Source organism: Lynx rufus, unplaced genomic scaffold, assembly GCF_022079265.1.
Source record: "Lynx rufus isolate CCGP_SWC_20201006 ecotype Redwood Valley unplaced genomic scaffold, mLynRuf1.p SCAF_2, whole genome shotgun sequence".
Taxonomy (NCBI): domain Eukaryota; kingdom Metazoa; phylum Chordata; class Mammalia; order Carnivora; family Felidae; genus Lynx; species Lynx rufus.
The window spans coordinates 29,171,151-29,189,053 of record NW_025814834.1 but is presented as its reverse complement, the minus strand read 5'-3'; the positions used below and the strand labels follow the sequence as shown (position 1 = coordinate 29,189,053).

General features: G+C 42.3%; 1 protein-coding gene across 1 annotated transcript in view; it reads left to right on the top strand.

Annotated features, from left to right (window-relative positions):
• CPO (carboxypeptidase O) overlaps positions 1-16,627 on the top strand; it is a 29,929-nt gene extending 13,302 nt beyond the window's left edge. The window contains exons 4-11 of the mRNA XM_047082232.1: positions 2,445-2,544; positions 4,604-4,705; positions 6,201-6,305; positions 7,351-7,461; positions 8,589-8,679; positions 10,372-10,574; positions 15,418-15,502; positions 16,365-16,627. Of these exons, the coding sequence (XP_046938188.1) occupies positions 2,445-2,544; positions 4,604-4,705; positions 6,201-6,305; positions 7,351-7,461; positions 8,589-8,679; positions 10,372-10,574; positions 15,418-15,502; positions 16,365-16,627 (1,060 nt within the window). The remainder of the gene's footprint in view (positions 1-2,444; positions 2,545-4,603; positions 4,706-6,200; positions 6,306-7,350; positions 7,462-8,588; positions 8,680-10,371; positions 10,575-15,417; positions 15,503-16,364) is intronic.
• Positions 16,628-17,903: the final 1,276 nt, after the last annotated feature.

The window sequence follows — 17,903 nt, the reverse complement described above, 5'->3', positions numbered from 1 at the left end:
ACAACTCTAAAAAGAAATGAGCTATCAAGCCATGAACAGACATGGTGGTAAGTTAAATGCATGTTACTAAGTGAAAGAAGTCGGTCTGAAAGGCTACACCCTGTGTAATTCCAGTTCTGTGACATTCTGGAAAGGGCAAAACAATGAAGACAGTAAAGATATCAGTGTTTGCCAGTGGTTGGGGGATGGGGGACAGGGATTAACAGAGCACAGAGGATTTTTAGGACAGTGAGACTCTATGATACTACAATGGTGGATACAGTTCATCATACATTTGTTTAAATCCATAGAATGTATAACACCAAGGGTAAACCCTAATGTAAACTATGGACTTTGAAAAATAAAGATGTGTCTGTTGATGTTGGTTCATTGAATATAACAAATGTTCCACTGTGATGTGGGTTATTGATATGTGTGTGTGTGTGGGGGGTGGATATATATATGTGTGTATGTGTGTGTGTGTATATATATATATGCACACATTATATATGTATCTATATAATGGAGTATTATAAATATACAATACTGTTGGAGGATTTTCTTTAACCACAATACCCGGGATTTGTTGTCTTGCCACTTCAAAGAATGAAGAGGTGGACACAAAATGAGCAGCAGGCAAAAGTTTATCAGAGTATAAGATTAGAAAGGAAGATGGGGTGCCTGGGTGGCGCAGTCGGTTAAGCATCCGACTTCAGCTCAGGTCACGATCTCGCGGTCTGTGAGTTCGAGCCCCGCGTTGGGCTGATGGCTCAGAGCCTGGAGCCTGCTTCCGATTCTGTGTCTCCCTCTCTCTCTGCCCCTCCCCTGTTCATGCTCTGTCTCTCTCTGTCCCCAAAATAAATAAAATGTAAAAAAAAAAAATTAAAAAAAAAAAGATTAGAAAGGAAGAATAGCAGGAAAGCTCTCTTTACAGAGAAGGGACATTCAGAAGTGAATGCCCCAGGACTATAGGCAAGGGTCCTTGTTTTATAAGGTTCTGGTCAGCCCTCCCCTTCCCCTTCACTTCTCCCTTGTTCCTTCTCATGTTCTACCCTTGTTGGCTAGGTGCTGAGTTCTCCGTCCCTGATTGGCTAGTTTCCATTGTATGAGGGGTGGTTTCTGGCAGAACCTAGGTCTTTTGTCAAATTCCTGAGGGAAATCAGAGGTGGGGGGGGGGTTCTGTTACATTCTTAAGAGGAACCTTAAGCCTTGAGGGGGTTTGCTGTGGTCAGACACTCCCAGCATTGTTGCAAAATATGTGTCCCCCCCCCCCCCCCCCCGTGAACTCAGATCCTAAGCCTTTCCTCTCTGCCTATTTTAGCCTATCTTCTCCTATTATAATACATGTATTGAATAGTCCTCAGCCGTAAAAAAGAATGAGATCTTACTGTGTGCAACAACCTGGATGAACCTAGAGGGCGTAATGCTAAATGAAGTAAGTCAGACAGAGAAAGACAAATACCACATGATTTCACTCATATGTAGAATTTAAGAAACAAATCAAACGAACAAAGAAAAAAAAGAGACGAATAGAAAAACCAAACTATTAAATTCAAAGAACAAACTGATGGCTGCCAGAGGGGAGGTGAATGGGGATATGGGTGAAATAGGTAAAGGGATTACGAGTGCACTTATCATGATAGGTACTGAGAAATGTATAGAATTGTTGAATCACCATATTGTATAACAGAAACTAATGTAACACTGTATGTTAATCATACTTCAAAAACATTTTAAAAATGATTTAAAGAATACTGCAGGCTCTTCAATCAGGCTGTCAGTTATCGTCAATCCCAACACTTTCCCTGTGACTCAATTTCTTCATCTCTGAAATGGGGATACTATGAGTACCTATCCCAGAGTGGTCAAGAGAAGTGAAGGAGATTTAAATTGCTTGAGTGTCTCCCTGGGTGACTCAGTCTGTTAAGCGCCCAACTTTGGCTCAGGTCATGATCTCACGGCTCTGGGTTCGAGCCCCACGTCAGGCTCTGTGCAGACAGCTCAGAACCTGGAGCCTGCTTCGGATTCTGTGTCTCCCCCCCCTCTCTGCCCCTCCCCTGCTGCTGTCTCTCTCTGTCTCTCACAAATAAAATAAACATTAAAAAAAATAAAAAAATTCCTTGAGTGTCTCATGATAAGTTTCAGTTCAATAAATCATAGCTGTTACTTCTTTTACAAATTTAAAAGTATGTTCGTCTACAACATCTTACTGAATTATCTCAGCTTCCTTGCAAGATTGGGGTGGCTGTCCTCCCCTCACTCAACTGATGAAGAAACTACAGTTTGGAGGGACTCAATTGTTGCCCAAGGTCTCACAGTCAGTAAGTCACAGCGAGAAGACGCTAACATTGACTTTTTCTCCTCCAAACCCTGTTCTCATCGCTTCTGACCACCTTTTTATCAGCTTTTCACTGTTCAGGACATCCGAGTTTCTTCCCTGCTTTCAGTCTGGCTTTCTTCTGCAGATCCCTAGCACAACACAGACGAGAAGTTGTGGAAGAGACAGTGAGCCAGAGGAGAGGCCTGGACGCCTATTCCTATACCAGATATCACACCATGGAGGAGGTGAGCAAGGACACAGGGAAAATTTTTTTAAAGAAATATTTGTATTGCTACTAAGATGTTGTTGTTTTTGAAACTGGATACAGGAAAGAATTAGCTGCTCTATAGACATATTTGTGACTTTATGCCAAGCTTTTTTCGAAGTATAAATTTTCTAGAAATAGAAACTCTGGGTTAAAGGATAAGCACATCTAAATTTTTGTATAAATGCCCAAGTGGCTTTCCAAATAGGCTTTATCATTAATTCTCTCCGCATTTGGGGGGGGGTCTATTAATAATTTCCAGAATTTTTTTTCAAAGAATGCAGGAACAAATTTACACATTCTTCTGTAACAATCACCCTCAAGCAGTAAAGATTCTAAAAATTTGAAGAAGGCACAGTAAGGCCCCTGGAAAGATTATGCTCTGGTATCAGGAAAGGTCACACCTGCCTTGGCCACTTTCTCTGTGACCTTGACCGAAACATTTAACCTCCTTGATCCTCAGTTTCCTCGTCTGCCAAACAGGAAATCAGTACCTATCTTGCAGCTTTTCTGTGAGAGTGAATGGAATACACTATGCTACATCTGATTAAACGATGAAGGGGGGTGCCTGGGGGGCTCAGTCGGTTAAGTGTCTGACTTCAGCTCAAGTCATGATCTCAGAGTTCATGGGTTCGAGCCCCACATCGGGCTGTGTGAGGACAGCTCAGAGCCTGGAGTCTGCTTCGGATCCTGTGTCTCTCTCTCTCTGTCCCTCCCCCACTCACACTCTGTCTCTCTCTTTCTCAAAAATAAATAAACATTTAAAAAATTAAACAATAAAGACATAATTGCTGCTGCTGTGCTGTTATTTGTAGCCCTCCCACGGCTTAAGACACCTTCATTTGACTCAGTGCCATCAAGAAGCATGCACAATACCCACGTGATAAGCTGTTGCTCTCTTCAGTTAACAGAACTGAGTTGAAAAAACCCCACTGACCTATTACTAGTGTTATAATAACGAATTTTATCTACAGATATTCCATGTATCTCAATCGAGATACAAATTCTTTGAATAGAATATTTGTTATCCCAAAGTAATTATTGCTATTTACCATAACTCTTATGGAAGAGATGTTTCAACTATACAGATATTGAGTGTGGGACTGTCCCACACTCAATAGGATAATGGCTATCCTAATATATTTTATGTTTACGAATTCCCTTATTCCATTCACCATTATAGAATCCCATAGTACTGACATACAGGTGAAGGTATAAGACTGCTTTTCCAAGCATCGTATAAGACTTTTAATTAAATCAACATCCATTCAGGTCTCCTCACATGAATCAAAATGATTGATTTGGGATTGATTGAGGAACTTCTATTGGCATGTTCTGTAAAGGGCATATCCAGCTCCTCTCTAATCTTGGATCCATGGGCATTAGCAAAGGATATTGCTGGGATCCAAAAAGATCCCCCAAAAGCCTGACTGAAACTTCTGGCATGATTGGGTACCACATGGAAGCCTAGAGGTGTGTGACCATTTGAAGGACGTGTTATTGTACGATGTTTCTTTAAAATTTTTTTAATGTTTATTCGTCTTTGAGAGAGAGAGAAAGACAGAGTATGAGTGGGTGAGGGGCAGAGAGAGGGAGACACAGAATCTGAAGGAGGCTCCAGGTTCTGAGCTGACAGCACAGAGCCCAACACAGAGCTCAAACCCATGAACTGTGAGATCACGACCTGAGCCGAAGTCGGTTGCTTAACTGGCTGAGCCACCCCACCCAGTTGCCCCAGTATGATGTTCTGATATTCCCTGTTATCAGTGGATTATTGAAACTATGAATTCTCAATAATTTATTTGTAAAGTTCAATAAGGTGTTCTAAGATTGGGTGGCAGAGTAGATCTTTAAAGAAAATGGGAGGCAGTCAGTGGTAGTTTATTGGTTGAGTCTTGTAGTTTGTTTAGCACACAGTCGTTGTAATGTAGAACAAATAGTCCAGAGTTCAGTTTCTTAATGAGAGAAGCAGTTATCTTAATTAGAGGCAAGCAAACGATTTTCTTATTGATATCCGCAGTCCTTCCTGACTGTTTCAGATCTATCAGTGGATGATCCAGATAAGTGAGAAGTACGCAGAAGTCGTGACACAGCATTTCTTGGGAATGACCTATGAGACCCGGCCCATGTATTATTTGAAGGTGAGTGAGAAGGCTGAGAATTACCTTAATTCCTTGGTTCACTGCCCTATTACCACTTATTGTAGACATATTAATTTACAAAGCACATTCCCAAATTTGAGAGTTATCTATAACTACAAAAAAATAAGTTGTATTGGCTCTGAAATAGAATTTACTCAGGAATCGAGTGAATGATTGGTTCATTCACTACCTACCTGATTTTCAATAGGCCATCAAACTCTGAGCTAAGTCAGCCAAAAAAGATGTGTAAATATCCTCTGCCTGGGGCATATTTTAAAGAATAAGGAAGCAATAAAAAGAAACTAATCACCAAATACACACACTCATAAAAGGGGTAATTATAAAAGAGAGTTAAGATAAAAGGTAGATTAGGAAATATGCTGGCAGTTTTGAAAATGGGTGAGGTTAGAGGGAAAAGTTCCTTGAATATGATGAATCCAGTCTTGTATTTATCTCAATTTGTAAATTTCTCATTGATAAAGAGGGAGAGTCTTGATCAACCTCTTCCAAAGGCTTTCAATGACTAGAGTCTAGGCCATTTACATTCAAAACAGATATGACTGTTACAAACTTGGGAGTGTTCACAACCTCTTTTCCATCAAAGGGAATCCACACTTGCCAGGTTAATCCCCACTCACCCCACCCCTCTGAAAGAGGAGGGGATCTTTCTTACTGGAGTAAGGCTGAACTGATGTTCAAGAATGGCACAGGGAGAAAGGAAAGAAGATTTGGTTGACTGGGATTGAAAGAGTCTCTAAGGAATAGGGGAAGTTAATGAATTTAGTAGATATTGCAGGAGGTTACGTATTTGGATCCATTCACAGTTTCAAGAAGTTAAAAAAATTTTTTAAAGTATTTATTTTTGAGACAGAGAGAGATAGAGCATGAATGGGGGAGGGTCAGAGAGAGAGGGAGACACAGAATCTGAAGCAGGCTCCAAGCTGTCAGCACAGAGTCCGACACGGGGCTCGAACTCACTGACCATGAGATCATGACCTGAGCCGAAGTCGGGTGCTTAACCGACTGAGCCACCCAGGCACCCCAACAGTTCCAAGAAGTTTAAATGAAGACCCGGATTCATCTTTAACTACTTGAACCTTACCTCTTGTAGGTACTTTACCACTCTGAGTGAATCCTATGTGGTAAGCCTTTATAAGGTTTATGAAGACTTGGTCTCCTGGTTTATAACTTGGGGGTTTCTGCCTTTATTTATAATTAGGAAATAGGGGTGAAGGGAAGGCCAGGCTTTGGGTGGGGGACATGGGGAGTCAGAATATGGTCCTAAGAATAGCAGCCAAGGTACCTAGCAGGAGAGCAAGAGCCGCCATGGAAAGGGTCATATCGGTAAATGTCTCTGCCATCATCCCTGCCTCGTGCTTGGAACCACAGAGTTGAGGAAGAAAGGGACCTGTGGGGGAATAAACAAACCCTGATAACTTTGCATGGTGGCTTATGATTATAAGCAATTGGTAACAGAGCATGAATGTCCCTCCAGATCAGCCAACCATCCAATAATCCCAAGAAGATCATTTGGATGGACTGTGGAATTCATGCCAGGGAATGGATTGCCCCAGCTTTTTGCCAATGGTTTGTGAAAGAAGTAAGTGTGTCTTTAGCTTCCTTTTCTTTCCTTTTCTATTTTTATGCTGATTTATTTTTGAGAGGGGGGAGGGGCAGAGAGAGAGGGAGACACAGAATCCAAAGTAGGCTCCAGGCTCTGAGTTGTCATCACAGAGCCAGACACAGGTCTTAAAACTCACAAACTATGAGATCATGACCTGAGCTGAAGTTGGCCGCTCAAATGACTGAACTACCCAGGCGTCCCTCTCTAGTTTTCTTATAATGGTTAACCCCCCAACAAAATACGTGTCACAACAGCTATTTAGAAAGCATGCTTCTTTCACATGTAGGCATGAATTACTCCTTCACCCCGAGGAACATGGAATGTATAAGGAGCTTTACTGAAAACTGGGTTAGGTATTCTGATCTCTTTTTAGTGGATCCCAAATCATTTTTACTGGAAGGTTAACATACCTAAATGTATATGACAACACACCTTGGAAGTCAGAGATGAGTAAAGCCTGGTGCTGTCTTTTTCAAATAATTTTGGGCAATTTTTCTAACACTAAGATCCCTACTTTTTCACCAGCAGAAGGAGCATGGAGTGGCTTCTTCAGGGGGTCTGTTGTATGGATGGAGAGATTTAGCATGTGGAAAATACCTTGCTCAGTGAATTGTTACCTATTAGCTGGACCCTATAAGTCTTGAGAAACCAACAGAGAGATACCTACAAAGAGTAGTTCTCAAAGTGCGGTTCCTAGATCAACAGCATCAACATAACTGGGAACTTGTTAGAAATGCAAATTCCTACCACATTAGACCTAGGGAATTAGGGGTAGGGGATGGAAAGGAGGGAAGAGAGCCAGGATGTGTATATTTTAACAAGCCCTCCAGGTGATTCTGATGCACAATGAAGCTTGAGAACCACTACCAGAACAAACAGGACAACTGAGGCAGGCTGGAGGGTAGAAGGGTAGAAGTTCCATGTGCAATCACCTCTTGTAATTAAGTTGAAATTGTTAGAAAATTGAAAGAAAATATCTCTTCCCAGGAGCATTCCAAATGTTTCTCTCTTAAATTTTCAGATTCTACAAAACTATAAAGACGACTCAAGGATAAAAAAGTTGCTTAGAAACCTGGACTTCTATGTGCTTCCCGTTCTGAACATAGATGGTTATATCTACACTTGGACAACTGTGAGTACGTCGAGTCTGGTTCTGGAATGAGTTCACGAACTAGATCTTGACTCAGGTTCGTTTTTCTGACCTTAGTCGTTGGAGCGACCAACATGTTTTGTGGCCATGGAAAGAAAGAAACCCCATTTGGAATAAAAATCAACTCAATAATGTTAAGCCAACAATCTACACCGGGTTTAGGATTGAGAGAGCTGAGGTCTTTTTACAGTTGAAATCCAACACATATTTTTATGTTTGTTTGTTTTTAACGTATCCCCAGTTTTCCAGCCAGAGTTAGCGTTTCTCCAACTCCAACTCCACCTCCTTAAAGTTTGGGGATTGCTTGCCAGATTGGTGTAAGATTCATATGCTGCCTAGTATCCACCTAGTTTTGAAGCATGAGGGGCACAAATGATATATAAACTCTAACCCAACTTTCATTTTTCATTGTGATCATTCACACAGGGAACCAATATCTCGTAAGGTTTTTAGTTAGTAGAAAGCTTCCTCTTTAAAATCTCACTAAAGCATATCACTCCACAAACAAGAAGCCCTGTTTCTAAAGAGTATCCATTCCTCCCTCTCTCCCTTTGCTCCTCCAAAAGCTGTTCCTGGGACCCCTTTCTCTGCAATAGGCTTTCGGCGTGGGTGTGAATCAAATTCTTTCCTCTGAGCTTGTCTGGAGAAACTTGTCTTTATCTTCATCTCTGCTCATCAGTCTTTTGCTTCCAGAAATGTGCAGAGACCATCACTGATACACCTGGAACAGCCCTTTTCCATCTGCCAAGCTATTTACCTTTCATCCTGTATCACTCGGACATAAAAAATGACTCTCTGAAGCTATCCCTGATTAAGCAGATCACGTCCACCAGGCACTGCTCATCTGCTCATGAGGAAAAGGCCATACTCCCTCCAATTTGATGGTTTACATGTAGGTACGCTTGGATTGTACAGATGTTTCTGTTATTGGGGGTTGCTGGCCCCTCTGTGAGACTAAAAATTACACGCACGAGCTTCATTATGTTAAAGGCAAGTTTTTCCAGACAATCCTAGAGAATATTTTTATGTTTGAGAGCCACCCAGTCATTACCAACACTGTGATTTATGAGACCTTAGAACAGCAGCATCTCTATGTTCCTCTGTTACAGGATCGGCTTTGGAGGAAATCCCGTTCATCACACAATAATGGCACATGTTTTGGGACAGATCTCAATCGAAATTTCAATGTATCGTGGTGCAGTAAGTACATGTTTAGTAGATGACCTGCTGAACAAAAAACAGAGAGGAGAAGCTAGGACCGAGGTGAACTACTAGGGATATAATTTACAAAAGCAGACAGCTAATTTTGCACAACTCTCTGGACTTCTTGACCAGTGTTTTTGTTCTAAGGAATGACATCTATATAGTAAGAACCAGCAACACTCAAATGCAGGACTCTCATCAAGTGGGATGGGGTAAACAAGGGCAAAGAAAACCTAGATCAAAGTGAATATGTTTGAAATCTATCACCTTATTTTTACTTATTTTTTAAAACTTCAATTCTTTTTTTTAAGTTTATTTATTTTGAGAGAGGGAAAGAGAGAGAGAGAGAGAAAGGGAGAGAGAGAGAGAGAAAGAGAGAGAGAGAGAGAGAGAGAATCCCAAATAGGCTATACACTATTAACATGGAGCCCAATGCTGGGTTTTTCTCATGAACCATGGGATCATGACCTGAGCTGAAATCAAGAGTCGGACACTTAGCCAACTGAGCCACCCAGGTGCCCCACACCTTATTTTTAAATATACGAATTTTTGTAAAGAAAAGAAAAGTCAGAGAATTATCCGTGAAGATTATTTTTATAGCAGGGAGGCAGAAGTAAATAAGGCAAACATTTCTTTCTTAAAGCATTTTCATGTTTCTGAATCTCAACATCCCCAAGGAATCAGCAGCAAATAAAGAGGTAAAAAAAAAAAAAAAAATAGTTCAGAGCAGTCTGCTTAAAAACCAGATGATAAGGGTTAAAATTCAGACTTGACAGCTGTATGGTCTTGGAAAAATTGCTTCATCTTTCTCTGCTTTAGTTTTCTCTTATTTAACATGGGGCCTGGGGTGGTGGGGGCGCCCCGGGGGGCTCCGTTGGTTAAGCATCCAACTCTTGATTTCGGCTCAGGTCATGGTCTCATGGCTCCTGAGATGCAAAACCCCCAAGTCGAGCTCTGCACTGACAGCGTGGAGCCTGCTCAAGATTCTCTCCTTCTCTCTCTCTGCCCCTCCCCTCCTCTCTCTCTCTCAAAATAAATTCATTAATTAATTAAACTAAACTAAGCTAAACTAAGCTAAACTAAGCTAAATTAAGCTAAACTAAGCTAAAATAAAATAAAATAAAATAATAAAATGTGGCCCGTAGTCATACCATCCAATCGGTAGATTGTTGTGGAGATTTGATCAGTTTGAACAGAGGAGGAGCCAACCACAGCGCCCAGTGCGTACAAGGTGTGCGGCTGATGGTCCTTATACTATCAGTGAGAACAGGCTACTGCGTCCTTGCAAAACAACTCTCATGATGTGGAAGCCAGAAAGTCAGTGAAAGAGACTTAGGCCAATAAGGCTATGGCAGAGCCTGACCTGGGAACCCACGAACTGGTTCCCAAACGTCTGTTTCAGGGCCCCGCACAGATTTAAGTAAAAGGAATGCCATTTCATTTTGCATCGCCCCCCGCAGCCCATGGAAGCGTGGAGTTTGTCTCTTAAGTCTGAACGCCAGCCCTCCTGCCTTTCTGAGTTCCTCCTTGAGTGACCATCCTCGTTCGCGAATTTGACCGGAACTAACTTCGACAAGCCAGGAAAAACCCTGATTCCACCCACGGGTTGCCCTGAGCAAGGGTGACTCCTTGTCCTCAGTTCTCAGCTGGCATCATGTTGACCTTCCCGTGGTGTCCCGTATATTCCAGGCATCGGCGCATCTAGAAACTGCCAAGATATAACGTTCTGCGGGACAGGACCGGTATCGGAACCGGAGACAAAAGCTGTCTCCAGCTTCATAGAGAGCAAGAAGGACAACATCGTGTGCTTCCTGACCATGCACTCTTTTGGGCAGCTCATTCTCACTCCTTATGGCTACACTAAAAATAAGTCCAGTAACCACGAGGAGCTGGTAAGCCCACAGCAGCAGAGTCTTAACAAAAGCCTCCATGGGACCCCTGCCTTCCTTTCCTCGGTTTCCATTTTCGAGATTTTGGCTCCAGCCCCGCTTTTGTTCTCCCTGCTCTTCCTTATTTTCTTTCGTCTGCTTTTTACACCTTGCCAGACGCCTGCTGGGAAGGCTTCAGGTTAAATGCTGCTTTACCTACATTAATTAACTACCTGTTTCACAAAGTGTCAAGTTGGGAGACATCTTAGGTATTCGTCTATAATATAAATGAGACGATTATGTTAATAATCTGCAGGAATGTGCTTTCATTTCTGTAAATTCTCTTGAAGCTCCGTTCAGCAATTATAGCTTTTGAACCGTGCTTTAAAGAACTTGCCAGCTGTTAGTGGAATATGGCATATCTAAAATAACATGGCTAAATAATATCTGCTCTCTTCTCTGCTAAACACAATGCTTTATTTTCTTCTAAGCTCTGCTTCTAGTATTTGCCTAGGAATGTCTGTAAGGGGGAGCGCCCGCGAGGCCCAAGCCGGGCAGGGAAACTGCACTTTGTCTCACCTGGCTCTTCTGAAGCTGTGTTTACCCGAGCACCGGGCAAAAGTGCTGAAAAGGACAGGTGTCTTTGCCCTTTCAGGAACCCGAGGACAAAAGACACAAAGTAAAGGGAGAGGACATTTAGAATTGTTGGAATGCTTGGTATCTTTTGTAAAGCATTAATTTTTTTTTCGATTTTTAATTTTGACAAAATTGGAATGACCTAAAATTCGCCATTTTTAAGCGGGCAGTTCGGGAGTGTTAAGTGCATTCACATTATTGTGCAACTAATCTCGAGAAAACTCTTTTGTCGTGCATAATTGGCACTCGCTACCCATTAGAAACAGCTCCCAGTCGACCACCATTCTGCTTTCACTTTGTAGGAGCTTGACCGCTCTAGATAACCTCCTACAAGTAGGATCCTATGATATCTGTCTTTTTGTGACGGGCTCATTTCCTGTAGCATAATGCCCTCAAGGGTCATCCATGTTGTGTCATATGTCAGAATCCCCTTCCTTTTTAAGGCTTTGTATTCCATCATGTGTACGTATCACATTTTCTTTATACATCAGTGCATATTTGAATTGCTTCCACCTTTGGGCTATTGCAGATGATGCCTCTATGAACATAGGTATACAAAGATATTCTTTTGAGATCCCACTTTCAATTTTGGGGGTATACCACCAGACATGGAATCGATGAATCATCAAATGAATCGATGAATCATTTTTAATTTTATGAGGAACATACTGTTTTCCACAGGGACTGCACCATTTTCTATTCCGGCAAGGGAATTGCCCCACATGCTCATCAACACTTGTTATTGCGATCACAGAGGCCTGGGGACCCAGGCAGTGGTTGGTGGAGTCCGGACTGGAACTCGTGTCTTCAGACTCCAGAGGCTACATTCATTTAGTCACTTCATACTGCCTCTCTGCTCTGAAACGGCTTGCAACTTCTAGGAACTCCTATCAACTTAGATGCCCAGACCACTGTGTCCTAGTTCTTCCTATCCCTGAGCTCTAGAAATCTCATTTCTTCTGTAAAGGAAACTGTAGAAACAGAGCTTTCAGCTGAGATGCCCAGAGCCCTTTTTATATCCCAGTTTCTGTGGCATTTGTTGTAGATGTCTACTTTCTGCTCAAAGGGATCTGTGGCAAACACAAATGAACCACCAAAGACAGGCCGTTATAGATCTTTGATGGGACACGCCTTCCACCAGCAAAATAAAAAAGCAGCCTGTAACCCCGGTATAATTTTAGGGAACTTTGTTCCTTTTGTGGCTCAGGAAAACAGATACTAGGTGACCATTTTGCAAAGTTTGTATGCAAAGGTGAGAGGTTCTTGTGCTGTTGGCTCTCTGGTTAGAGCCCTCTGGCCACAGGCTAGAAGAGGCAAGAGGGCAGGAGAGACCTGTCACACAGATTCACCACTACTGGACGGTAACTCCAAGGTGGGAATTACCGAGAACACTTTAGGACGACAGGCAGAAACTGGGACATTGAATTGAGAAAGGTTGCTTCAATTCTGTATCTCTTATAGTCTCAGGAGCTGAAGAGTTAGCATAAACAATCATCTCTAAAAAAGACAGTGTGAAATTTTTGCCACCTTGTGTCAACCTTGTTGAAGCTAGCTAGCAGTGGTTTTGGGTTAAGAACCTAAGGGTAAGCTTTGATAGAGTGCACAGAGGCAAGGAATCAAGCCAACTGTTTAAGGAGATTTCCAGTTTGGGTACTATTTACAACTACCAGAGACTAGCAATTAATCTCCATATATTTACAAAACCAGAAATTTGTAGAAATCATGATAAATATTACACTGCATGATAGACAACTTGGCAATCACTAAGTAGGGGAAACATAACTATATATAGCCCTGTTCTAAATGGCTCTGGAAATTAGAATAGCTGTAAAAATTCTAATGTTTTAAATGCGGACATTCTTTCATTTGAACCCTTTCCTTCTCAACTTCTAGATTCCATCCCAAGCTCCATCCCCCCACACACATGCCAGGGCCTTCATCAACCTTTTTTGTGTGTGTCTGCCTGGGCATATACGACTATAGGAAATTCTCTGGGCCCAGTGAAGGAGTTATGAAGGAGGCTTGAGGTCTTTAGAAATGTAAACTATGTGCTACTGGCAAAGGGATTTTTATTATTTTGACTGAAGTTCCTGTAGGCTGAGAAGAAGGCAGCAGAGAAATTGGCTCTGTATGGCCTCGGGGTATAGTGTCAAACGGAGAGGGAAGAATAATCAGGAGGTCCACCCCTAAAGATAGAAGTCAGAATCTTCGCATTTTATTTTATCTTCTTGGAAAGGACCAAGTCTATAAGCTAGGGCCGCCATTGTATACTTCTCCTATATGTTATTCTATGTTATTCTTCCTACTCCTATCGACTTCCCCATTAGAATTGCTAATGGAATCATTGAAAAAAAAAATCAGAAGTTCACAGCCAGGATTTGAGGGAAAGGAATTACGTAGGATAAAATAAGTAATGGCTGGCAATCAGAAGAGGGAAATCATCATCTGGGGTGAACTGCAGAAGAAAAAAAAAATCCAAGTGCCATTTGGAAGGAAAATGTAGCCTGGAACTGGTCCATATAATCCAAATACAAGTTAAGGCCCACACGGACCAGTTAGCATGTAGTTTCACTCAAAGAAATGCAGAGACATGTAGGAATGACAAATAATTAAAAGCAATTTGTATCTCTACCGGACTTTGAAAGAACTTCGAAAGGAACTATAGCTGGTAAATCACAGAAATTGTTTCCCCTGGCTGTTCATTTCACTTACGGACAGCAACTACCCTGATCCTTTCTCTTCACCTTTCATTTTTATTTCCTTAGCAGAATTTCTGTCTCCAGAAATCCCCTCTCTGACTTTCTTCTCCTTCTTATCATTTTCTCTTCTTCTACAAACAACTCTTATACCCCTTTGCAGTGTTAATGATGAAAACCAGCTTTATTTCTTGTGCGTCTTTAGCCCTTACTACCCATCGTGTCAATTCCGGACAACGTGAGACCAGGAACTAAGCCAGACGTAGAATCTCTTTTCAGGAAGAGAGAGAGAAGGTGAATGGCCCAAGACGGAATTCTCAGTATTGAGTAAAGAGGCGAAAATCTTAAATACATATGTTCAGTTGAATGGTTTTTCTTCTATTTTCACCACACGCAGAAAGTCCCAAATGCCCTAAGGATGCTGCTCTCAACTGCTGTATGTGACCCACCACGACTTACTACCTTTCTCACTCTTCCTTTTGAATTTCATTGTGCCTATCCCTACTCTACCCAGGCGCCACTCTGTCATACCTTAGGATTCAGCTGGACAACACAGGACCAGGAAGGAAAAGACAAGATTTAAAGTTAGACTCATCCCTAGTCAGAAGTCAGGGGAACTGATGTATCTCCAAGAGCAGTCAGGCTGCCCTAAGAGGTAAAGAAAGCCAAGGTAGACCCCAGTCTAGGCAGGGAGTGGGGAGGAGGATTTGGGTGGTGTTTGTGTAGAATCTAAGGGGAAACATTAGGGAGTCAGGGGTGGAGAATACTTAGAGAAGACTGTTGAAAGGGTACGTGAGGAGATTTATCAGAAGGCTACTAAACATAGCCAATGCACTTGATCTGTCAGTATTGGTGGCTGTGATCTCAGAAAAGGGTCTGCAGAGAGCAAGGTTGAAACATTAGAAATCATCCGGTTCTGACGGATTTCCTGTGTAGTCAGGTAACATGGTGGTAGGTGTGAGGAAGGGTGTTGCTTCCAGCTCTGAAATTCTATAAGCCTACAATCTCAAATATGAAACTGAGAAGCTTGGGCTTAATTCAATGGGCAGCTAAGCGTAGGGCTTTTGAGCAAGATCATGATCATAGTTCTACTCTATAGAAGTTCACCTGGAAGCCAGAGGAGATCGGTTAGGATAAGGATTGGTGAAAGGAAGGGAAACTTACTAGAAGATGACAATAGTCCATTTCAGAGGTAATGAGACTGAAATAGGGTGATGGCACTGGAGATGCAACTTGGTAACCATTTGAAAGAAGGAGAGTCAAAGGTGAGGGCAAGATTTTACATGTGTTTGCAGGAGCATGGGGCATCAGAAATATGGAAACCAGAATAGCCTTATTAGTGGGGGAATGATGAAATTGGGTGTGAATGTTTTGAGTCGGAGGTACCAGCAGGCTACCTAGGTATAGAGGTCCAATAGGAAGTTAGGAAGATGGTCTGGAACTCTGGAAAAGGATTTGGACAAAATATGAAACCCTCTGGATTGTTGGATTTATTTTTAACACCAGATATCTGTCTCTGCATTTCCCACCTACAGATCCAAGTTGGACAGAAGGCAGCAAATGCATTGAAAGAAAAGCATGGAACCAATTATAGAGTTGGATCGAGTGCAGATATTTTATGTAAGTAGCTTTTTTTTTCTCCTCTTCAATAGTATCTAAGGAACAAAAGAAACCAGTGGACTTTGGGGAGTGGGATGGGCAGGAGAAGGACGGAAGAGCTCCAGAGGTCAACAGGAAGTTGTACAAATCAAAATGACTGAGGATAAAAGGGAATCTGTACCAATCTAGAATTATGCTCTCTAGGGATAAGGTGTGAGCTAAAAGAAAAAAAAAAATTAATACACTGGCGCATACCAGAACTCCCTCTGGCTTCAGTTAAAAAGAGCTGGCAAGTGAGAAGGTACAGGAGTTAACAGGAAGGACATTTTCCAGTGACCCTTGGTCAGTTGATTCAGTTCTCAGAGGGCCTATCAGGCTGAGAAAGCAAAGCAGGTGGGGCTCGGAGAAAGGATCTAAGACAATAAAAAATTTAGTTAAAAGGACAATGCACTGCTTTTCCCCATCCTCAGCCACCACATCTCCCACCCACCTGAGGACCACCTGGATGATATTTGCATAATATTTTCCCTGTTGCTCATTTTGCTTCAGTTCCTTTATATGTCAGTTCACTTGCCATATAATGCTGGGTTTTCCTAGTTTCTGATTCCGCTGAGAAGCTTAACTAGTCCTCTGCTATGTGCCGGGCATGATGCGAGGTACTCTGGGAGACGGGCGAGAGGGAACAGAGACGTTCGACACGACATAATTCCTGCCCTACGGGGGCTTCGTTTCAACGAGAGGGAGAAGACAACTACCCATGAATCCTTACTATGAAAAAGTCTACTCATTTTCCTGCACCGAGCCTTTCCTCCCTGAAATGGCCATGGAGACGTGTCCTTTCCCAGTATAACTTCTACCTCTGCCTTCATGCTTTTGTTTGTAGATGCCACATCCGGGTCTTCAAGAGACTGGGCTCGGGACATTGGGATCCCCTTCTCATACACGTTTGAGCTGCGGGACAATGGTACATACGGATTTGTTCTGCCAGAAGGACAGATTCAGGCCACCTGCGAGGAGAGCATGGCAGCTATACTCTCGGTCCTGGATGACGTCTATGAGAAATACTGGGGCACGGACAGTGCTGGAAAGGCAGCATCTTCCGCCGTGGTGCTGGGCCTGCTATTCTCCTTCATGTCTCTTCTCTGAGCGCATGCTCCCCACGCCGGCTCAGCCCCAGTGACGAGAACGTGGTTGCGGCGAAGGTGCTTGGCTATCGTTAAGGAGGAATCGAATAATTTAACCAAAGATACTTCCCCTTTCAATAAAGACGAATCACGTTTGCATTTTCATGTGTGTTTTGCTGGTGATCAATTTTTATTACTTTACAAGAGTATTAGTTGTTGCTATAATCCTGCTACGATCAGACCAAAGTTCAGTGGCTCATGAATCTACCGGTTAGCCAGGAAGGTCTGCTGATCCTGGCCACGCTCACTTACGCATCTGCGGTCAGTTTCAGGGCCTGGAGATTTTTTTTTTTTCTCATCGAAATATTTTGAGAAATTTGCTTGTGTTTTTGAACCAGGTTCACACTTAATTTTGCATCATCGAATGACTAGCGGCACTCAGAAGATGTTGTGTAATCCCTCTATGTAGCTGTTGCTGCCTTAATTTATTCAATATTTTATTTGTTTGTTTACTTGAAAAATTTTTTTGAGAATCTGCTAGGTACATTTTGCTAAGCTCTGGGCTTACAGTGGTTAATAAGATAGACATGGTCCCCGTCCTCTGGGAATTTCTATTTCAGTGGGTGAGATTGGGGATGGTAGCCGTAAATAATTGGAATGGACACCCTGTTGCATACAAGGCAAATCTCAGCTCAGGGGAGCCGTAATGATTAAGCACACAAATAAATAAACTGAATATTGTAGCTTGTGACAGATACTATGAGAGAAATAGAGTAAGTGGAGAGGTAAGCAAGGGCCGGATCGTACATATATGGGAATACAGGCATTTAATTGTGCTATCTTGTCTATTAAACTGTAAGTGCTCTTAAGGTAGTGTCTATGACTGTCATTTCCCATGTATCTCTATGTGACACCTTGAAATGGTGCTAAGCACTTGTCAGGCTTTGAACAAATGTTGTGGCTGTAACCAGCCGACAGAGCATCCTTGGGTGTTCAGTCACCCATTTCCAAATTTCCTTGTTGGTCACAGTCACAATATACTTCTTGGTCGTAACCCTTTTATTGCCTCTCTTTGCCCTCTTTCTTTCTTCCTGTGTTGCCAGTGTGCGGCTAATGAGGGTCAGAAAGAAAAAAAAATGTCAGGGGCAATAGGGCTTAATGAATCAGACAGCAGCTATTTACATGAAAATGCCAACTCCACAATTGTGGCATTGTCAGGAGAAAACGGTAGGGTCTCCTCAGTAGTCAACCCAGGAGGGAAGAAACCTACTGTGACCACCAGTGCCACATTCAAGAAG